The sequence below is a fragment of the Colletotrichum jinshuiense genome, chromosome 9 (genome assembly GCF_051148585.1).
Source record: "Colletotrichum jinshuiense chromosome 9, complete sequence".
Taxonomy (NCBI): Eukaryota; Fungi; Ascomycota; class Sordariomycetes; order Glomerellales; family Glomerellaceae; genus Colletotrichum; species Colletotrichum jinshuiense.
The window spans coordinates 143532-165820 of NC_139316.1; the positions used below are offsets into that span (position 1 = coordinate 143532).

General features: G+C 53.2%; 6 protein-coding genes across 6 annotated transcripts; 1 reads left to right on the forward strand and 5 right to left on the reverse strand.

Annotated features, from left to right (window-relative positions):
- Positions 1-1756: 1756 nt before the first annotated feature.
- On the forward strand, positions 1757-3382 carry EsH8_IX_000037 (uncharacterized protein; the record flags this gene model as incomplete). Its single annotated transcript, XM_083266373.1, has 1 exon — positions 1757-3382. The coding sequence occupies one exon, from the start codon at positions 1757-1759 to the stop codon at positions 3380-3382; it is 1626 nt and encodes a 541-aa protein (XP_083129938.1).
- Positions 3383-3853: 471 nt separating this feature from the next.
- EsH8_IX_000038 (uncharacterized protein) lies at positions 3854-4570 on the reverse strand (the record flags this gene model as incomplete). The annotated part of the gene is made up of 1 exon (XM_083266374.1): positions 3854-4570. One exon carries the CDS (start codon positions 4568-4570, stop codon positions 3854-3856), a length of 717 nt encoding a protein of 238 aa, XP_083129939.1.
- An 880-nt stretch (positions 4571-5450) lies between these two features.
- Positions 5451-7509, reverse strand: EsH8_IX_000039 (major facilitator superfamily domain-containing protein; the record flags this gene model as incomplete). The annotated part of the gene is made up of 6 exons (XM_083266375.1): positions 5451-5624; positions 5683-6028; positions 6078-6738; positions 6788-6894; positions 6945-7018; positions 7069-7509. 6 exons carry the CDS (start codon positions 7507-7509, stop codon positions 5451-5453), a joined length of 1803 nt encoding a protein of 600 aa, XP_083129940.1.
- A 1436-nt stretch (positions 7510-8945) lies between these two features.
- Positions 8946-9776, reverse strand: EsH8_IX_000040 (uncharacterized protein; the record flags this gene model as incomplete). The annotated part of the gene is made up of 1 exon (XM_083266376.1): positions 8946-9776. The coding sequence occupies one exon, from the start codon at positions 9774-9776 to the stop codon at positions 8946-8948; it is 831 nt and encodes a 276-aa protein (XP_083129941.1).
- An 898-nt stretch (positions 9777-10674) lies between these two features.
- Positions 10675-15476, reverse strand: EsH8_IX_000041 (uncharacterized protein; the record flags this gene model as incomplete). Its single annotated transcript, XM_083266377.1, has 10 exons — positions 10675-10829; positions 10894-11254; positions 11318-11881; positions 11943-12072; positions 12132-12356; positions 12421-12497; positions 12559-12636; positions 13932-14708; positions 14761-15066; positions 15432-15476. The coding sequence occupies 10 exons, from the start codon at positions 15474-15476 to the stop codon at positions 10675-10677; spliced, it is 2718 nt and encodes a 905-aa protein (XP_083129942.1).
- A 3105-nt stretch (positions 15477-18581) lies between these two features.
- EsH8_IX_000042 (FAD-binding oxidoreductase) lies at positions 18582-20231 on the reverse strand (the record flags this gene model as incomplete). The annotated part of the gene is made up of 5 exons (XM_083266378.1): positions 18582-18862; positions 18918-19126; positions 19182-19612; positions 19697-20159; positions 20215-20231. 5 exons carry the CDS (start codon positions 20229-20231, stop codon positions 18582-18584), a joined length of 1401 nt encoding a protein of 466 aa, XP_083129943.1.
- Positions 20232-22289: the final 2058 nt, after the last annotated feature.

A 22289-nucleotide genomic window follows, 5' to 3' on the forward strand; every position in this document is an offset into this window, starting at 1 on the left:
GCTTTTTTAGATGGAGGTGGCGACGAGGAGACTGGGGTCGCTGCGTTGGATCATGTCGCCAGCATGGCCTCGTACGGCATCGCGGGGGTTGAGGGACACGAGAAAAGGAAGAGCACAGTAGCAAGAGTATTTATTTGGACCCGACGACGTGCCTGAATACCGGTATCAATCAGCGTGCAGCAGTCAGAGCAGCACCATTCTGGAATTTTGCCCCTCTATTTACGCGCTACTGGATCGTGCGGCTTGGACCCCTGGGTGGACACCCTGGCAACCGAAGCCCGCCTTTCCCGATGCAGGTGTGCTCCTACCAGGCGATGGAGAGGGAGGCTGAGGCCGGGGGGCTGGGAGGCTGGAGACGGGTGGGGTCGTCCTCTTGGGGCGCAGAGACCCATCACCGCAAGACGCCGAGCAGGGTGAAAAGCGAAAGAGAGAAAAAAATAAAAAAATAAAAAATCGGGGTCGACAGGGACGGGACGACTGACGACCAGACGATATGCATCGACGGGTGGTGCGGAAAGGCAAATTAAGTTGACAGAGACGACGCGAAGCGATCGGTGGCCCCCTGGTCCAATATCCTTCCTCACCAACCTCCCAGTCCTCTCGTCTAAGTTTTATGTAAGGTGAAAATCAATCTGTTGAGCCTGGCCAAGCAGTAAGTGGTCCATGAAATTGACATTTTTTTGGTCTTTCCCCGGATACCTGGCTGTGCAGTCCAACGTAGTAGAGAGAGAGAGAGAGAGAGAGAGAGAGAGAGAGAGAGAGAGAGAGAGAGAGAGAGCGAGAGAGAGCAATTAATTAACTACGGCACACACACACACACACCCACAACACCTTGCCTCTCGTCTTCCTTCTTCCATCCTTCTTTTCCTCTTCCCCGACTCTGACTTCATCGCTGGAACGCACCCTCATCACGCGTCGTCATCTTCACAACCCGGTCCCCTTGCGTTCCTGGCGCATAACAAACTCTACGTCACCCTCGAAAGCTACACCCTTTGTTTTTGTCGGCGTTTCTTTTTTTTTCTTTCAGCCTATCCAGCTGTCTGGTCCGTCCCAAAGAGCCTCGACCAAACAAACAAGCGTGGGCCGACATCCAATCAAAGACTCACACCTTCAGCGGCCTTCACCGGCACTTGATCCAAGCTCTTGAGCAGTAACGGCGCCAACGGTCCCCCCCATACTCCCAACCCAGGACGGAGCTTGCTCGTTGCCGACAGCTACTCCTTGCAACCCACCCCCAAGAGAGAGAAAAAAAAACGAAAAAATCCCATCCACCTGCTCTCTTCCCTACCTTGCCTACCCACCCAACTATCTACCTACCTAACCTCGCCGCGCCGCGCCGCACTTCTCCAACCAGCGGCGTCCGGCCACACACAAACATCTCGCCTTGTGATCACGCGCCCTGTCAACACGGAAATCCGCCCGCCGCTTGTCTTCGTCCGCTATCCCCCCATCGTTCTGACAGAACCATAACGCTACCACCCATCGCACGGCCTGTCGCACACGCACTTCGAGCGAAGCCAGCGCATCGCGAAATTCCTGCCATCCGAGACACAAGACGCAAACCCGGGACTAGCTCCCTGATCGACCATGAGCTTCCTCTGAGCCCTGCGACATTGTGATTCACCACCAACGTCCCTCCGTCAGCATCGACCCTCTTGTCGTGGACCCTGCGACTTCTTCACCCCTTCTACCGTCTCTTCTAGGACCCCTTGTTTCGTCGCCCGCCCAACAAACTGCACCCGCAGCGACCTGCAACATGGCCTTCGCCTCCCAGTACCACATCCCCGGCACCTACTTTGACGCACAGCCCGGCGGAGTTCACCCTGGCGTCTTCCGACCACCAACCTCTCCCTCCACCGGCTCTTCCTACTGCTTCGCCAGAGCCAACGGCAACTGCCACTCCGAACCTACAACACCTCTCGGCTTGGCGAAGCGTAAACGCCGGAATAATGCCCCGCGCGAGGCCACGCCGCTGAACGAATGGAGCGATGGGAACATGAACCTGGACGGCTCAAGCGAACTATCGAGACACGCGACCCCGTTACCGAACCGAGAAGCCCGCTACACGCTGGCTGGCCAGCTCGAGACCCCAGGCGCCGGCCAGATCACACCCTTTGAGAACGGCACTCTGGATGAGAGCATGTACTCGGATGCCGACTACAGAAGAGCATTAGGATCGAAACGACCTCACCAGGAGATGGAATCTCCCGTGTCCGGTCAGCCCACGGTGCTGGTCCGCCCCAACCAGCCAGCTGCCGAAGGCTGGAGCCGGTTCGCCTTCAACACCATCGGCGGCGTCGTCGGGAAGGTATGGGAATTCTGCAAGGCCGGAGCCTTCATGGGCTTTTCCGCGGGAGGCGGCAAGGGGTACACCATCGATGGCCAGACCCTTCCCGAGCCCGAGCCCGAACTATCCGAGAAGATGAGCGTGAACATGATGAACGAGAAGACGACCGACTGGGGACAACAGAGCCCCCCCAACTTGGACGCTTCAGCCATCGATAGCACGGTACCGGGCGGCTTCCCCCAACAAGAATACCCCCAACAGCACTACCCCCAGCAAGACTACCCCCAGCCAGACTTCATATCCTACAACCACGAAACACTACACGACATCGCCCCCGAGTCAACACCCTCGCGACCGGCGGTGAAGCGAAGGCAGACCAGTGCTGGGAACCACGACGAACTGCGCAACTGGGTCGTGGTGGACGAGTCGGGAACAAGACCCGTGTCGAGGGCGTCAATGCGGCCGCCATCTCGCAGCATGCGGCAATCCATGGTGACAGGCCGGAGGATCAGTGTCCCGAAGCCCCGTCTCAGCTCGATCCCCATCCACCACCGCAGACAATCTGTCGGCCGTGACAGTTCCATCGGGGGTTCCCCCGCCCCGTTATCGTACCGGGAGCCCGCGAGCTTCGCCAGCGGCAGGTCACTAGAGCCGCCCACGCCCCCGACAGGCCCGTCACCGAGCCGGATCCCGCTGCCCACCCAGTCAGCCGGCTCGAGCCCGAACCCGTTTGCCAGCCCGAACCCGTTCGCGAGATCGGCCAACTCGGCCTTGCGCAAAAGCGCCATCCCCTCGCCGGTACAGCCGACCCTGAGCCCCTCGGTTTCCCTGCATCGGCGGTCAAACAGCAACGCCTCGGCGGCATCGCCCCGCGGCAAGCTCAAGGAATTCGGCGTCGACTCCATCCGTGCCAGCCCTCGGCTGGACGCCGAGGCCAAGAGGCTAGCCGCCCGGAGGGTCAAGGACGAGCACGACACGGATGCCCGGATCAACGACTTCAACCAGAGACTCAAGGAGATGATTCGCCAGGGCAAAGAGGCCCTGGGCACCAAGATTGAGGTTGGCGGCGACGAGACCGGTTGGGAGGATGATTGAAGCCGTGGTTGCCGGTCTTGTTTTTTTTTTCTTTCTTCCAGTCTTTGTTTTCCATGCTTTTTTGAGGCGTTCTTTTGCTACATATATCTGGGGGGTTTCTATTATGGCGGCGGGGAGTTTAGGAATCTGCTTTGCGCGTGATACCATCCACCACATACATACGTACATACACTTCGAGCAGCAGGAGTTCTGCTCCTGCCTTGGCTATGACGCTGCGGAGGCGGCGACCGCCTTGCTCGTCTCGGAGTCTTTATGTAACTGTTGGAGTGCTGTAATACCCAAATTTACGACGATTCAAACTACGTCCGCGGAGAGGTGCGAGGGGAGGATCGTTCGCTGTGACCATTTTCTTGCACGTGGATCCTTGATAACCTTGAATGTTCTCTGAATTGTAAGATGCGTTGATATAACAAGCACCCTCGTCGCCCTTTATTAACTGCATGTCCGATTTATAACCCCTGAGCTGTCACGTCAACCTTCCGTATCCCCTGTCTCGCGGACGTCACCAGCGGCAGCCGAATCCGGACGGCCAGACTCGTCCATCCATCCGACCAAATCGCCAAATATCGCCTTGCCGTGCACGCTATTCCCCCAGGCCATCGACGCGTTGAGATACTCACAGTCGGGCTGGCCCTTTTCGTCGATCCTGGGCTTCCACTCCGGGATAGCGAGCACCTGCCGGGCGCCGCACCGCCCGCACGTCTCGTCCCGCAGCCGCCCCAGCTCGGCCTGGCATGCCTGGCAGTGCTTCGTGCAGAACCACCGCGGGCAGTTGGTGACGGCGCACTGCCGGTCCATGGGCATGTGCTCGAGCGTCAGGTGCTGGCGGCCGCAGCGGCACGCCTTGAGGTGGCAGTCGCGGCCGGCGTGGCCGGGCAGGCCGCACATGCAGCAGCGGGCCCTGCACATCATGGCGGTGACGAGGCCGCCGCGGTGCGGGGCGGGGCACTCGCCGGGGCTGCACGCCCTGGTGCAGCGCTTGACGAGGTGGCCCTGGGGGAACGGCCGGCAGCGGCAGCGGTTGCGCGGGGCGCTGCCGCACTCGTCGGCCATGTGCCAGTTCTGCCCGCAGTGGCCGCAGACCTCGAGGCAGTCGTCGCCCGCGCTGTGCCAGGGGTCGAGGCAGTTGCGGCAGGGGAGGCCCGGGGACGGCTCCGGGACGTAGGGGATGGGGGAGCGGTGAGGCATGGTTTGGTCGTCTGGGTTGTGTTAGCCGTGTGCGCCTATGAGTGATTGGTTGTGATCGACGATGGCTGGAGACAATGTTCACTTACGCAGTGGTGTTTCACCTCGGGAGGGGAGTCGGATGAGAGAGGGGAGGCTGCCAAAGACCGGCGGGTTCAAAATTCAAGATGTTTCTGTTGGGCGGAGTGAAATGGATTTTTGTAAGAGGCGTCGGCGGCACAAATAGGATTTGGTGACTAGCAGCTGAAGCCCGGTGAGGTTGACCGGCGAGGTCGAGGAGGGGCGGTCCCTCGTTGTCGTTCACTGTGTTTTGGAAGCCTGCTGCTGTTCTGCTGCCCTCGGTATGATAAATAACCTCCTGCCATATGTCACTCCGGATCCTTTGCGTGGTTGGTGTCAACGCCAGTCATTTTCAACTTCCTACGTAGTAGTCAAGTAAAGTAAAGATGCAACAGGTGCTATTGCCGTTTGGGCGGGTGGCTCTCACCGAGGCACACCGGCTGCCTGGAAGGCACGTCCCACTCCAGATCGGGGCGGGACACGGTGTGACGCTCAGGTGGCTGTACAGTGTGATACAGTAGTCACTGCACTGAGCTCATGTGACGGCAGGGGCCACCGGTAGGTCTATCATCGTTTTCATTTCCTCAACATCGCGCCTCGAGACTTGGTGTTTCTGTTACGTATTCATTTTAATTCAATGTTTAACTGAGCCAATGCTGTTATGGTCTAATCACGAGTCTGTGTTTATCGCCTTCCCTTTTTTCTTTTTCCTCGCCAATCACGTCAAATTCCAACACTTGACATCATGCATCCAAGCAACTAAAACGAGGGTGCCACGGCTTGCTCTCCCAATTAAACGATAAATGCGTCAGACAACCACACTTTACAACTTGTGCTCCCGGAGAAACACGGCTCCCACGAAGGCCACGGCAGACGAGATGAGCGACACGCCATGGCTGAACCCCAGCCCCTCGACATATGCTTGAACAATGGCTTTCGAGATGGCGCTATCGGCTTGATCGATGAAGTCAACATTCGATGTCGCCTTTTCGATGATCTGCGGCGCTTTGTATCAGTGAATATGTTCCGGAAAGAGGCAGACAGCGCCAACTTACCGTCTTCCTCGCCGCCGCCCCGAGATCCATGCCCTGCAGAAGCGCGTCCAGCCTCCACCTCATGGTTTCCATCATCACTGCGCTCACGCACGACAAGCCGAGGATCATTCCGATTTGGAAAGTCAAGAACATGCCCGACGTCACCGCCGCCTTGTGCTTCGGGTTAACAGCCGCCTGGACGCTGATGAATCCAGCCGACTGCACGAGACCAGCCCCGAAGCCACCCGGCACGATGTACAGCGACTCCCAGACATTGGTGTCTCCATGCCATCGGAGGAGGAGAAGCACGTATGATAACGAAGATGCGAGCGTCGCGATGATGAGCAGCGACTTATAACGCCCGGTTCTGGACAAGTCAGCGACTGGCCCCCGTCAAACTCGCGGCTTAAACCTACCTCCTGATGAGATATCCCGCAAGCACGCCGCCGATCGCATTGCCGGCGACGGCAGGGAACAGGTGTGCGCCGGCCACGGTGTTCGAGACTCTCTGTGTCACTTGGAAATACAGCGGCACCGAGAACATGAGGCCAAGCTGCGCGGCAATTTGGCCGCCGGTAATGATGTAGGTTAGTACAATGTCGCGGTGCTTAAGAAGCTCCAGAGGAAAGATGGGCTCCTTGGCCCACCACTCCTCCGTCGCGGCAAAGAGCCCCCCCAGAACAGCTGCCACGCCGAACAGGATGAAGATGAGAGGGTGCGTCCACGGAATCTTGGTGCCTCCGATCTCGATCGGCAGGAGGAAAGTCAGAATGAAAAGCGCCAACAGAGCAGCGCCCAAGAAGTCTACCCTTGCCAGGGAGCTCTTCTTCGTATCTTCCGCGTTGGTGTCCGGCTTTGCGTCTGCTCCCCCACTTCCAACGACTTTGCCTTTAGGCAAGAAAAGTCGGCACAGAACTACGGCAACCAGGAAGATGGGCGCCTGGCCGAGGAAGGACCACCGCCAGCCGATGGTGTCAGCCAGCCAACCTCCTACGGGGCCACCGAGGCTTCGTCCTAGTGTTGCTGCGAGGTTGATGCCCGCTTGCCAGGCGGCTACTTCGCGGAGCGGAACGAGGTCTTTCAACGTCAGTAATTTCGCCCATCACACGGTTCGGGGTTTCTTTACCAGTGATCAGAAGCAGCCCGAGCACGTTCAATGCCGAGCCGCCGGATCCTGATATCACTCGCCCCACCACAACATGCCACATGGTACGGCCAACTCCAACCAACGCGCTGTGAATGGTGAGCTTGCATCGCATGAGTCTGATCGGGGTCCCACTAACCATCCAATAGCAAACAGTGTGTAGGCCACCATGAGCAGAGCACGGCGGCCATATATATCACTGAGCTTGCCGTACTAGCCATGGTCAGTATTTGGTATGTCCGAGAGTCGCAAAGTTTACTCACCAAGGTCTGGGTCGCCGCTCCGGCAAGCGCAAAGGCTACGAACAGCCAGCTGGAATTCTCGAGGTCGTTGAACTCGGACGCAATAGTCGGGTGCGTAGCCAGAACCAGAGAGCCATCGGCATTGGCCGTAAAAGTCCCAACCAGCAGGATTGCTACGATCTTGATAACAGCCGCCGTCGGTATCCTCTCGTCCCGCGGCTTGGTATCTTCGGCGGCAGCAGGTGCCGTTCGTTCGACGTCGGCGTCTGCATCGCGGACTTCTAACGACGGTGTGAGATGCCAGGGAAGGAATTGGCCGTCCGAGTCTCCGCTCGACGACGACGTCAAGGAGCTCTCACCTGACGAGCTCGACTCTCGTCGAGCATGCGACAGCAGTGGCGACCTCTCGTCGGCCACGCGCACTGCTTCTGCATCACTACGCAACGTCTCCTGGCGAGCCATATTGATGATGCGTTGTGGGTTGTGAATGGAGATACAGAAAGAGCCGCAAGTCGACAGAATTAAAGGAAAAGGGAAGGTGTCATCGGCCTTTTCAGAGTTCGATGCAAGCTAGGATCAACCTTTTCAGATTTCTGGGGGACAAGCGTGCGCCAAGCGTGGCACTACGAGTTTCCCATGCATTGCGGCCGGCATTGGCCAATCAGCCCCGACGCCATCTCCAATCTTTTTCCCAGGCCCCGGCCATTGAATCGACGGCCTTGACGAAGTTATCCTTGACAGGAACGAAAATTGCCGATAAGGGGACCCAGGCTCTGGGGCCCTGCTATTGCGACATATTGCGCCATCGCCGCCATGCAACTTCGGGCCCCTCTCGGGGCCCCACACGGCCGGGAAAACGGCGGGAACCGGCGAATCTCCCGGTAGGCTTTGCGGTCCCGCCCTGTGCAATATGGCATGCCAGGCGCGGTGGAATTCATAGAAAAGTTATCAGGTATGTGGTGTAAATTCTTGAAGATGCAGCCGCATGTGGGTGTAACTTCCAGCAACACCCCCTCTGAGCACGATCAGCAACTCTGTTGTCGGCGGGGTCATCCTCGCAACGTCGGAGCCGGATCTCGGACAACACTGATTGTCCGATTCAGCGGCGCAGCTGACTTGATGGTGAAACTTTGATGATGATTTGGCCGCCGCCGTTGCGGTCCCGAACCTCAAATTCCGTCGGCTTGCTTCGCGTCGCGAAGGGGCGAGTCACGCCGTCTGAAGTGAGGAGATTGGATGACTCTTCCCGATCGCCCGCCTCCGTTTCGTTTCTTCCCCGGCTCCCTTGGCTTGACATGTGCAGTACAAACACAAGTCATCACGGGAACGAACCGGGTGTATGGTTGCCAGCCCAAACATCGGGCTGATTACGGATATGTTTCACTCGTTTCTTCCACATCCCCAACATTCGCCACCACCTGTATACCGTTCATCCTCTACACGCATTCTTCCCAGAGTTTAGGCGAAAGAGGCCGTCTTTCTGTGTTACCCCGGGACTAGTCGTCTCGCTCGAACTCTCTCGTGTCTCTCGCGGCTTTGGCCTATCGCCACCAATTCCCAAGTTCTCCTTCAACGTAGTACATACTAGATCTTGGATACCAATATCTTGCTGTTCCTATTGAAAGATAATCCGCTTTGTCAAATTAAATTTACTTGGTAGTCAAGCTAGTCAAAATGTCACTTAGACTTCCGCAGCGTCAGTCTTGGCCAACATCTCTGTTGATCACTTGCGATAAAGCAGAAGGACATGTGCCGTCTAAGGCTTGAAAGCTTCATCTCAGGGCGGTAACGATGGGAGGAAGCCAAGGTATCTTGGATGAATGAATGTCCTTGTCTATTAAACCTATACAACCGTGATATATAAACTGACACCTCGGCATTACAGCGCCCATCGATCCTTAGTTTGTTATAGACGCCAGACTGAGACGCTTCCACTTTTCATCCGACTCTGCCTGGGCCTTCACAGCTGCCGCCCAGTACTCGACGGCGTCGGGGCCCACTAGCATGCGCAGGGGTGGATCCCCAGCCTTATACAGCTCTTCAATCATGGGCCCGAGACTCGCCGGGTCGGTCGGTTCCTTGCCAGCCGAATCGCGAAGATATTTGCTGAACGTCCCGACGGTCTGCTGGTACGGCTCACTCGAGGGATGGACAATCATGGAAGATCCCGCCCAGTCGGTCCGCATCCCGCCGGGCTCGAGGACGGTGACTCTGATGCCGAGAGGGCCAACCTCGGCCGCCAACCCCGTAGAGAACCCGCCCACTGCCCATTTCGAGCATTGGTACGCAGTCAGACCCGGCGTGGCGACGCGGCCGCCGACGGAGGAAATCTGAAAAATGTGGCCGGACTTTTGCCGACGGAGAACCGGCAGCACCGCCTTGCTAACGTGGACGACACCAAAGAGGTTGGTGTCCACCTGGCGGCGGAAATCCTCGACGTCGACGTCTTCCACCGAGGAAATGTTGGCGTAGCCGGCGTTGTTGACCACAAGGTCGATCCGCCCAAACGCCTCGGCAGCGGCGTTGACGGCGTCCTGAACCGACTCCCAGCTCGTGACGTCGAGGGCTACGGGAAGCAGCTTGTCCGGGCCGTATTTCTCGACGAGGGGTCTCAGGGCGTCGATGTCGCGCGCCGTAGCCGCAACGAAGTCACCGTTTTCGAGGGCGAACTCGGCGAGGGACCGGCCCAGGCCGCGGGAGCTGCCGGTGATGAACCAAACTTTGGGCATGGCGGTGTGTTGAAAGAGCCGGGCTTTGATGGTTGTGTTTTCGCTTTGAGTCGATATGAGCGGTGGGCGGAGAACAGACGTGCTTTTGCGTTCGTCCTGTGATCCTTATTCCCCTCTTGTCTTGGTCGCTGTCGGGTCCATCTTATATAGCCCGGCCCTGACAGCATGCTGTACATGCGGCACTCGCGAACCAGCAATGGCGGGTGTTGACATGGCCAGTTCAGTCATGGAAGAGGTTGGTGCGGGCGGGTTTCCGCGCAAGTCGCTGGATTACTGAGTAGGCGACGGTGGCAGCCGGTGCGGTCGATGCGGCCGCCGCGGTCGGTGTGGGTCGACATTGCCGGCGGCGTTAAACGGCGGAAGGCCGGTGTTAACTCCGGATTCCACACCACTGCAGATGCTCCATAAAAGTTGTCATTGGCCATGTGCATACACCCTGAACGAAAGCAAAAGGAAGTGTTCGGGCGGCATCGTTGGGCCGGAGAGAGCCTGAGCCCCGCAAGAAGACGGCAGTCTGTTTGTGGATGCGGCAGCGGCCTCTCTGCAGGAAAGCACAAACGCATCCAGGACCTAGTTGATGAGAGCGTTTCATAACCGACCATCGAGTGGAACTCCATGGCAGGCGGAACCAACATTGCGTGGCAGTTGCTGGGTGTGTTGTCATGTATTACACCCATCCATGTTTAATGTTCCACTTCAATAATGGGCCTTGGAGGTAGCCAGTTTGAAGATATCATCTTAACCTCAAAAGTTTTAATCAAACAATAGAAGAGTTGACAAGACTTTAGAAAATGTTCCTGTTCATGAGTGGGGCATCTTATTTGAGCGAAAACAATATAAACATATACACTAGAAGGTGCTGGTTCTCATTTAACTATGTCTATCCTACAGTCCCTTTTCAGGCGACTTCAACATGCTTCGCATCTTCCTTGTGAACCACGATGTCCTTAGTGGAGCTGTCGCTAGGGCTCAGCTGAGGTCCGTTCCTAAACTTGAGCCTGTCCCTGAACGAGTCCTTTTCAAATAACTCGTCCATCTTCTCCAGAGCGAGACCTGCGAGGAAATGTCAGTTGCTTCTGCGGTCATCCTCAGGAAAGTTTTAGTCAAATCAACTCACCGGCAGTCTCTGGAACGAAAAACCATGCGAAGACGACCATGGTGAAGCAGAAGCTTCCGTACACAAAGTACGTCCCGAATCCGTTTTGCCCGAGCGTGGCAAACATGCTAGGCGTCGCCTTTGCTACCACGAAGTTGAAGAGCCACTGGCTGGCCGTGGCCATGCCCATCATGAGAGCACGGAGACGCGCGGGAGGGATCTCGGAGCTGTAAGTCCAGACAACAGGCCCCCATCCGAACTGGTATACCGCGGCAAAGATGTATATGGCCACAAGAGCAACGTATCCCGGGGCACTGACAGGTTCGCCCGGGATGGGAGGGTCGAATCGAATGTAGAACCCGACGTAGAAAAGTGCGAGGCCCTATTTTTAGCGCAAATTGTTAGCACAGGGTAGTCGGAGAAAGCAGTAACGGCCATCACTTACTTGAACAATACCCGTCCACAACAAGCTCTTGCGTCGACCAAGAGAGTCTGTGACAAAGACAATGAAGACGGCGCAGGCAACCATCTTCACGATGCCGTACACGCCAGTTGCAAACAAGCCAGTTGAAGAACCCGTCAACCCCAAGCTGGCGAAGATCCTAGGACTATAATATGTCATGGCGTTGGTGCCCGTCAAATTACTCCACATCATAAGGGTGATGCAAAGCATGCTGCGCCTACGATACGACTTGACCGTGAAGGCCTCCCTTAAGAGGGAGAAGTGTGACGCATTGACCGAGAGCGCCCTTTCTTCTTCGAGCTGTCGACAGATGCCGTCCATCTCCTGCTGGACGTAGGGGTGGTGGGCTGGCAGGTTACGAAGCTTTGCCAATACCGCAAGGGCCGTATCAGGTGAGCGCTGGGCAAGGAAACGAGGCGACTCATTGGCCAAGAGCATGCCAACGAAGAGGATTACGGCGGGGAAGGCCTGGAGAGAAAGTGGGATAATGTATTGGCTGTGGCCACGAATGTGAAGAAGAGAGCCATAATTGATCCAGAACGCGAGCTGTTGGTAGTGTCTCTTAGCCGATACTCCCTCCAAGGTTGTAAAACACGTCAATACGTACCGTCAGCCCAGTGACAATGCTCAACTGATAAAGACCGGTCAGAAGACCCCTGATACCCCGTGGCGCGTTCTCTGAGACGTATAGGGGGTTGACTGATGATGCAATGCCGATGGCGATACCCGCGATAAGTCTGTAAATACCTCAGCCCTGTAACGAGAGGTTATTTTGTATAAAGCTATATTTACTAACCTGCCGACATACATGGCTTCTATATGGCCGCTGGCTGCAGCCTGTAGGGCAACACCGATAAAGACCAGAATGGAAGCAATGATGAGAGAGAACCGTCGACCAACTCGGTTGGCGAGCCATGTTGAGAACAAAGCACCCGCAAAGGCACCGGCCTGGATCACCGAAACGATGTTGGATTCGAGGTTGGCAAGGACCGTCTTGGGTTGGTTCTCCAGGCCGTATTGTCTTAGGGAGTCAGCTTTAAGTACGTAGTCAGGTCGGACGGGAAGTAAACAGGGTAGAAGCTAACCTCTTGAAAGTGTCCATGGTCAGGACACCTCCGATGATTCCCATATCCATGCCAAAAAGCAAGGCACCGCCACATGCCTGTACAAGTTCGGGTGAGCGTTAATTCTCCAAGTCCTCCAATGCCAGTTGCGTTACGTACCACGAGACTGATTAGAATAACACGAGCATTGTAAATTTCGGGAGGATCGTTTCTGGTGGCTTCATTGCGGATGATCTTCTGCACTAACCCCATGGTAAAGTGGCTCGTAGGGTATTTCAAAGCTAGACTCGACGAAAAAAGTCTGGGTGATATATTGGTTCGATGAGTTGAGCCGACTGATGCTTCACTGTCTAAACAATTTCATATCGGAGAACCAGATGGACTAAATAGGTGGCTTCGAGAGCAAGATCCTATCCAAACATCTTGGCGTTGTCATCCAGCGCTAACGGCAATAGACGGAAACCCTTTGAAGATACTTGCTCGGGTTGAGATCACAACTGGTGCACCCCTGCCCCCCGTCCCCCGCAGCGTACCCCAACCTGCAGGCCCACAGCGGCAGATCTGGGGTATGGGGAAGTGAGCGCCACATGCTGGCATCGCCGGAGACTGGTCGGCATTGGCGTGGCAGACGAGTCAGAGCCGAGTAGAAACTATGGATAGCTAGCGCCGGCTGTAGATGGAACGCGGCCTGCCGCACGGGGACGCCAAGATGGCACATGGCACATTCGTGGAGTTCGGGCTGTTATTGGCGGCAAATTCAGATTCAAGTCTACACATGGAAACACAGTTCTCCGCACGACGGTATGGTGTTTCCACGGCTATTACAGACACCTGCAGGGGCGGTATTTCCGCAAACGGGGATGGACTAATCCGAGTACCCAGGCACCGTTGTAGTGAGTATCAATGTGTCGAGGATCTTCAGCGTCTCTATAATATCGAGCTCCTCGTTCAACAAAAAAAAAGCGAGACTGCAAGTTAGAACGCAGCCAGCTCTGCTGCCAACTCTGCTTAGGTTTATGATCATATCAGCAACAGTGTAACGGGAATCCAGGCAAAGCAACGAGATACATATTGATGAAAATTATTTTGAATTCCAAAGGATGGAAATATGAACTGTGCAATAGATTGGTGCAACGGGGAAGACTGTGTTTCGAAATGCCAAAAGTAGTCCAGGTTCTGCTAGACTTTTCTATTCGAACCCTTCTCTAGCAGTGAGTTGTTTAAGCAGTCTTACTTTTTAGGTTACTTAAAGTTTTATATGTTATGGGTTTTTATGTTGGCTTCACTTTTTGAACCATGGTACAGAAAGCAACACCATGGTTTGCTTGTGGGTAATGAAAACTTAATATGTTGGACTTCAAAATTTGCCTCACTTGAAAGTACATGTGCCAACGTAGAAATGTTCAAACAAGAGTAATGATTCCAGACCAGTCCGAAATTTACAAGCCATCAAGCGGCTTATAGACTTTCATCCATCGCTGTAAGTCGTTAATTACGGCACAATGGCGCCAAAGAACGAATCGATGACTTACCCTATCATAAGGCTTCTCGGGGTTTACAAATCTCAGATCTGTCGCTAGACGAATTCTGGCGTCGGGATCTTTGTTCTTGCAACTGGCGTGTACCATGTAGGGATTGTGAAAAATGACATCGCCAGACTCGTACTCGGCAATCAGCCATTTCCTCTTGGCTTCCTTTCCGTACGACACGGTATCACGGCTAAGGAAGCCACCGTCGTTCATGTTCTTGTTAAAAGCACTGACCCTCTCCTCGTCAGTTAGATTCTGGGCGTTCTTGGCGAAATCATCCTCAGTCTTCATGCCGATATCGGTTGAGCGCTCAAGGTACATTAAGCCACCACCCTCGAGCGAGACAGGGCCGATTGGAACCCAAGCTGTCAAACTCGTAGGTGGGCCTGCGCGGAGGTACATCTGATCAAAGTGCACAGGGGTAAGCTCGCTGTTGGGGACGAAGGCACGAAGCATGGTTCGCTGCAACATTTGAGGAGAGGACCAGTTTGTGAAGCGGCTAACGAACTCGCGCAGCTCAGGGAATTTGCAAAAGTTGACATAGAAGTCAGCCTCGTGGGCGGAGACCATGAGCTCGGCGTATTTATCGCTCTCGATATCATCTTTGAGACCGAAGAGGCGTCGCAAGTTTCCCGGGGGGAGATATTTACGAGTGTCTTTGCCGGAAAATATTCCTTCGACTGAAGCGCTTCCGGGGTAGAGGAGGCCGCTTGGGCTCATGTGTTCGAAATAGGCTCGGCGGCATTCGAGAATGGGTTCGTGAGGGAGCAAGTCCTTGACCTAGTAGTTTTTAGTAATTGTAAATTGACACAAAACATCTAAATTAACCCACGAAGAGGTACCCATCCTTCTCGAAACGTTGGCGCATGACGTCGATTGGCGTGTCGGCAGATGTAGGCTGAAGATATCCGACAGTCGCGGGGTCCATGGGACCAAAATTAGACTCCAGTCTCAGAGTTGCTGGATCGGCGGGGTGGTAGCTGCCGTAAATATCATTATCTGTGCCGATAGATGCCTCGCCATCTCCAAACTTCAAATTTCGGGAAGTCAATGCTGGAGCCAAAGTTGGCGATCCGGACTGGAGGGCGCTAGGTGCCATGGTAGTTCCGATGTGATCCTCAAAGAACTGCGATGTGATCTTAATATGAAGTTAGCGAAACAAAGATTTCAGCTGATGCTCGGATTTGTTAGGGCTGATTGTATGATCCTATACATAGCGGAGGGGTGTATTCGGGGCCCTACAGCGTACTTATACAACGCCACCAACACTTCCAGCGAATGATTTTAATCCGTATTTTTGTCATTCCATTCTACCGAGTCCTCGGAGAAATTTTGTTCGCCAATAGTGCTTTTTTCGTAGCCCCTAATCAGTTAAAACTGGTAATGCAGGCTTTTGGCCATCTACTGCCGTACCCCGCGTGAAGTGAAGCCCCGCCGTCTAAAGTCGTCTATAGCCGATTCTCGGCCATCTATAACCGCCGCTAGACCCCGCATCCGACGTACGAGGAAACCCGGGATCTTGCATTCGTCACCCTGTATGTTCCGCATACCAGACCTCGACGATGACGAAAGCTACCGGTGTGAGACAATACCGAGCATGTGTCAGGTGTCGCGCCCGAAAGACACGTTGCGATCTGTGGGTCATGTTCCCGGCTCCTTTAGGTGATTCTCGGCTGGCCGCATCACAGCATATCGCTTAGAAGCAACATCACGAGAGAGACTGCCTTTAAACACTTTCACCTCAGACTGACGGTTTCTGTAGGAATAGCATCGGTGAACAGGGCAAGCCCCCATGTGCTAAATGCGTCCGGGAAGGCGTTGAATGCTCCCTGGCCGGTTCCAGGCGTGGTGGCGATTTCTCACGGCATCGGGTTACCAAAAAACATCGGCAAGAGAGCGACGTTCATACACCCGCTTTGATAACAACACCTGGATCTCTTATCTTACCGGAGGCAGTCACTGAACCCCCGGAACTGCGAGAAGAGCCACTGCATCGGTCCCTCCAAAATCCCTCCGATGCGTTGTTGATACTGGCTCGAGCAGCCGAAGACAAAAACGGCCATGGGCCAGCTGAAAGAAGCTTAGCCAAGTCAACACCTGTATATTCATCGTCAGGAATAGGGTCAGTTATTTCGCCCGTGCGGCAAACATATCTAAACCAGCTTTCGCCCTTCGAGTCTTCGGAAACTCTGGGGAATTTGGGCGGGTGCATTGACGAGTACCCGCCAGTCCAGGATGGAGCTATAAATGAAGCTTTGCTTCATGATTTGCTCCAATAGTAAGTCTTTCCTATACCTCTTAAGATCTGAGGACTAATTGGGGATATAAGCTATGCGGAAAACTACCATCCTTTTTTCCCAATAGTTCCTGCAAACGTCCTCATGCCCCAATGCCTCCCCACCACTATTAAATATGAGTCGTTTCTGCTCACAGCCGCACTTGTGGTTGCTTCGAGAGATCGAAAAGGTCTCGCTGCCATTCACCAATCAATCTGGGCACACATGAAGCAGTTGATACTTGACGTTGTTCTAGGTATGCCCACAATCCGGAGCGTGGGTTGTGTCGAAGGCCTCCTCATATTGGGAGAGTGGACCCCGCTCACACTGGGCCATAATGACGATGGCGGCGAAGGTGCAGCTTGGTCAATACTGGGTCTGGCAGTCAGACTTGCGTATCTCCTACGCTTGGAGGACAGCTCTTTCATTGCAGACAAAGAGGCCGATGCAGCGATGCAGCGAAGGCGTCTAGCATGGACGTGTAAGTTGTCTACAATTCTCCGTACTGCATTTGGTCAAAGCTGAGTTGAATTCCAAAGTTACCTATTTGTCTGATCGGCAGATTTCCATCCGCATGGGCCAAGCATTCTGGAGTCGAGGGCCAGCATTATCTGCACGATTTACCGCCGACGACTTCCCGTCTCTCCAGCCTCAGTATACAGCCGGGGAGGACTTCGCATCCTTGCTCCAAGCCCAGGTAGAGTTGACTACCTTGTTTGGTAATGCACACGATATTCTATTCGCATCCAAGCAACGGACAGCTGAGCTTATGGCCCGTGGAGACTATACAAAGTACATCGACGACGCTAGCCGTGCTGTCGTGGCTTGGGAATCAGCCTGGAGCCGACTTACTGCCTCTCCCCATTTAAAATGCTGTTTGAAGATGATGGAGAAGTACCTTTGTTTGTACGTCAATGCCTTTGCGTTCCAGGCGGTTCTCTATAGAGCATCGGTTTCTGGTGTAGATGTTTCGAAGCCCTGTTTTCCACACTCTACTATGGCCAGTCCGGATGCAAGACATATCTACGAAGCGGTGAATGCCGCCGAAGCTCTCCTAAAGATTGTCACTGAGGATGTTGACCCTGAGAAGCACTTACGATATATGCCAGCTCGCTTCTATCTGTGGGTAACCGTAATTTCCTAGTGCGTTAGGTGCAGCGTTTTGCTAATGATTTGACTCAGATATGAAATACACTCAGCAGTTTTCTTATACAAAGCACACGCAGCTGGAGCCGTATCATCCGGCAAACACATTCAGACAGCCAATTTAATGCGGCGCTTTATTATCATCCTCGAAACTGCAGCTACAGATACCAACCACATCGCCTCTAAATATGCCAAACTTCTACATAGCCTATGGATTCAAAGGACAGAATCCTCAGGAGATGGAGCGAAAGCAAGGAACAATGACGGAGGAGCTCACTTCGATGAAGTTGGGAGTACGGATTCACTAGGTGTGAATGCCAGGGAAAGCGATGGTAACCAGATTCACCTACCGTCCTTCGACGACATAGGACTCCAACCTTTGGACTGGATAGAATCTGTTGAGGGGCTATTCTCGATGCCGGCTGTTTTCCCTTGGGATTAACCTATCTATTAATACAGTTGGATGGATTTTGACATATCTACTGATCAAGTGCAGACTGAACAACTTAATGTCTCATTATTGCTTCTTATTACTTGTTGTGGGAGAAATGAAAAAATAGGCGAGTACGGGATGATATCTGTTTATGAATGGGGAAGAGAATGCCTAGCTTGACTTCTCAGAGGCTGCCACCAGGAACTTTGTGCACAGTACGCCAAAGTACGTCTGGAAGGTGCCGCCCCGGACGTAAACGGCCTCAGCTTATCTGGTGAGAAATTACATGCCTTTACACTTGTCAGGACATGGAATTTCTACTGCTTAATGATTATCTATGAGTTTCGCCCTAGCAGACATCATCGAAGTGTAAGACAAAGGACTTTCATTAATTAGAAAGTCTGTGTCTAGTCAAGGTGCCTGAAAGTTGTATTCTGAGGAATAAGAAATTAAGGATAAGCACATACTTCATTTGAGCAAGGCTTCCAAGTTTCGGTCAAATATTGTGTGTGTACATGTGGCCAAGGCTGGGGCGCAAATCTTCCATGGCTTCGTCATATCGCCAAAATTCTAATGTGCGCCCAGGTGGTTGTGCCACCCCAGCCAATCGAAGTAAAAGAAAGGAGACAGCAGTTTTCTTAATTCAAGCAGAGCGAAGCAAGCTTAACAGTTTCATGCGACTACTTCCAAATCCAAAGCAAGCGTCCTGTGCATTTCAATGCAGCATGTATGCTCGACTGAGAATGTTTGACAGCGCAGAGTTGAACCTGTGAAGACTGCCAAAGGGCCAAAAGCAACTTAATGCAACTTTAAGTGTCCTCTCCAAAGACCCTGAGAAGTAAATATTCCATGAGGGTCCACCGACTCTTGAATCTCCCTGAGCCGCTTGAGGTTTTCCTGACCGTAACCCGCGAACACTTCATCAGCTTGGCCTGACCTGGCGTATCCCGCGTATATATAGGGGTGGGCAACCCCAAGATCTACAGCAACGTCTTTAAGGCGGCTGATAACGTTGGTTGTCATGGTTCCGACAGGTCCATCCCCTTCCGCGTTGGCCCACCCAGTGGAGATCATAATTACTATGACGTTGTCAGCGTTTGAATCTAACCATTTGTACTCGAAAGAGAATCTCACTAAAAAGGGATCCATCCTGGTTAATGCCCAAAGCATTACCGCCACGTTCCTTCATCTTTGAAATAGCATTACTATGCAAGGGATAGAGAATGAAGTTCGTAACAAGACCCTGTACGGTCCTGATTGCTCGAACCTCCTCTCTGAATATTTCCAGGGCCCTGGACAAAAACTGTCGTGAGGGTTGTACGGTGATAGATTGGAACAGATTGCTGTCATGATGTCAGCACACACTCGGCAGTCCTGAGATGCGTCACAAATACTTACCGTGTTACTCCCAGAGGTGGGTTTGATACCAGGTTTGCCAACTTGTCAATCCGAACGTTCCTACTCACAGGAACGATGCTGTTGATCTCCCTGAAGACTGGTGGGTCCTGAAGTGGTTGCTCGTAGCGCTGTGTAGTACCAGTACTAAATAGATCGGTTGAGGGATTGTAGGAGTGGAAAAGGTCCAAGCCCAAGTTAAGATCCTTGGTAAGGTCCTCCCTCGTGTAGATATCGTAGACTTTATCAACAACCGTCTCAGTCTGATTCTGACTGTATGCTACCGAGGCGGAGTAAACGGGACCTTGGGAAAACGTGCGGACTGAGAAGGCGGTGACGATGCCAAAGTTATTGCTGCCCCCTCGAAGAGCGAAGTAAAGATCAGGGTTTTCGTGTTCAGAAGCAGTGACAATTGTGCCGTTTGCAAGGACAACCTAACAAAGAGTGGGTGGTCAGCTCACGAAATAAGTGCCACCCGTTGGTGTGGAAAGAACTTTGGGGGAGAAAGTTGGACTGACCTCATGTTCAATGACGTTATCAAGAGACCATCCGTATTTGTTCGAGAACTGTGAAGTTCCTCCGCCCGTAGCAAACCCGCCAACTCCAACTGAGGATACTCTGCCGCCAACAAAGGACAGGTTTCTCGCCGCTAGAGCAGTGTAGACTTGGCCCGTCGTGGCACCGCCCCCAACACGAGCCATCTGGCCATCGGGCGCTGGCTCGATGGAGTTGATCTTGACAAGGTCAATTGTCACGCCACCGACAGAGTTGGAATCGTCCGGGTGTCTCGAATGTCCACCGCCCTTGACCGCAAATCGGCACCAGTTTTTAACCACGATATCTATGATACGGGCGACATCGTTTGCGGTGGACGGCACTACTCGACACGCCGGGCGGACCTCTTGTTGCTTCGCGTCCCATATGGTGAAGTTGTCGTTGTCGGGGTAATGAAAATCGACGCCGAAGATGGAGGAGAGTTGGCTACACTGGGAAATGTCAGTTTGATTGACCACCTCGGGATGTGTTCGTTCCTCACCGATTCCTGACAGCCATTCGAAACTGAGGAATTTGCTGCTTCGCCAGTAGCGAATTGGCTTAATAAAGCAAACGCTCCGTAGAGAGTTGATACTAGTGGAGACATCCTGGCTGGAGAGTAAAGACTGACTGCAATGAATCCCTTCGCAACAGCGTTGATCAGCGTTGATCGATACGTCAGAGAGCTGCGTGTTGTTTCTTAGGAAAGACCTCGGGATTCTAGGTTCGGACAATGGCCTTTTATAGTACTAGGAATTGGCGACTGTGATGTATAATCAACTCCGTTTTCGTGACTTGATTCAACAAATGCCGAAGCTCTTACCAGTCAGTCCCTGGAGTGCCTAGTGCAAACGGGCCGAGGTGGTGTTGCCAAGGGACCAAATTAATCAAGATGACGAACACACAAGTAAACATTGATCCATTGCCCCGTAGTGCGACATCTTGTAGTTAATCGGCGGCCTCCACTCGAACTGAAGACACTAGTTCGAGTTTGTGTAAGTGCGATAGAAGGCTGGCGGACTGTTGTAATTTTTTCCTCTTTTTTTGTCTTCTTTTTCCTTCGCGTTTGCCTCTGTAATTTCTTTACAGCCCAACACAATTCCTTCAAGTAGCACCACTAGGCCCGTAGAATGTGACTGTCTCTGAGCCCGCCAAAAGGATGTCAACTTGTGCCTACAGAGATACGGATGTCACACCAGCTAAGACAACTCCAATGACCCCACTCGGCGCAGATCTCATCTGGGCAGGTAACATTTACTCCAGGCGGGCTCCAAAATTCATCAAAACCCGATTGGCCATCACTGACTTCTCAGCGAGCAGGGGTGTCATCAACGGAGTTAAAGATAACACCCGGTCAACATTAACAAGCTTATAGTATGTTTCCCCAAATCTTGGTTCATGGCAGCTACTTACCATGAATACAAAGCCGTTACCTGTCATGCAGTAAAACATCCGTATCGAGACGAAGGCTTTGTCAAGACGGGGACAAGCCTGGCTTTGGAGCTAACCTGTCTAAAGTCCGGCTGATCAGCAACCATGGCAGCCTGAACCCTGTTTGTTTTTACCCCTTGTAACCACCTCCTCGGCCAAGATTTCCTGAAGGTGAAATTTACTTTCCGGTGATTAGAGAGGAAGAGGTTGCTACGGAAAGCGTTGGAGTGCAATGCTTCTATAAAATGTCTTTCTCGGAACCCGTGTGTCACCTCAGAAGTCAGTGCCGCTACTTGAATTTCCCGGATCAGGGTGTACTTTCTGGGATAGTGACACCAGAAATTTCTGATCATAATAAGCATTCTCAACTATCTATCGAGCTCGACTTTAATCTCGCGTATCGATAGAAAAAGATGTTGAACAACCAAATCAGGAGATGCGGATGTGGTCAGCACACTAGATAATGAAACCAAAGGCTTCAACTGTCTTTCACATGTGATGCCCCTTCTTTCTGATAAGACAGACTGTTCGAGATGCTCAAGATCAACGGATGGTAGTGCATATTTTGAGGGTCCATCCCATAGCTCAGGACAAGTGTCTCTCTCAGAATGTGCAATTTTCTAGGCCCGGTTGATCAGTCTTACCGTCACACATTGTCCGGCAATGCCAGTTGAGGAGAAGACCTAGACAAGCCCATCTGATCCTTCAACACTTTAAACTGCTCCGCATGCGTGTATGAACGTATTCTTAAACCACGCAACAGCAAAGACTCTCTGCTCTAATCCGAATTTTAACCATGGGATCTCGTAGCTTCCGATGATAATAGGTCTGTTTCCCTTCTGCGAGACAAGACAAAGACGGATGCAAAGCCAACAGTTGTCTGCTAAAATGCAGTGGCAGACCCAAAATACGTCTCAATTATTGGCATTGCACTGGGCTTCCCTGAGAAGCATTTGCTATTGCGGCAGTGGCAGTGGATTAGAAAAAGACAGTCGGCGAGGTTTTGCGGCTTGATCAAACCATGAATCTAGAAGAAATAAATGAAAACACTTCAACAACCATCAGCAGTCTCATCTTGCTAAAGTAGTTACACCTTCCACACAGTCCCCTCACTCTCAGCCAAAGCCGGCATGCAAGGAGGCTCCT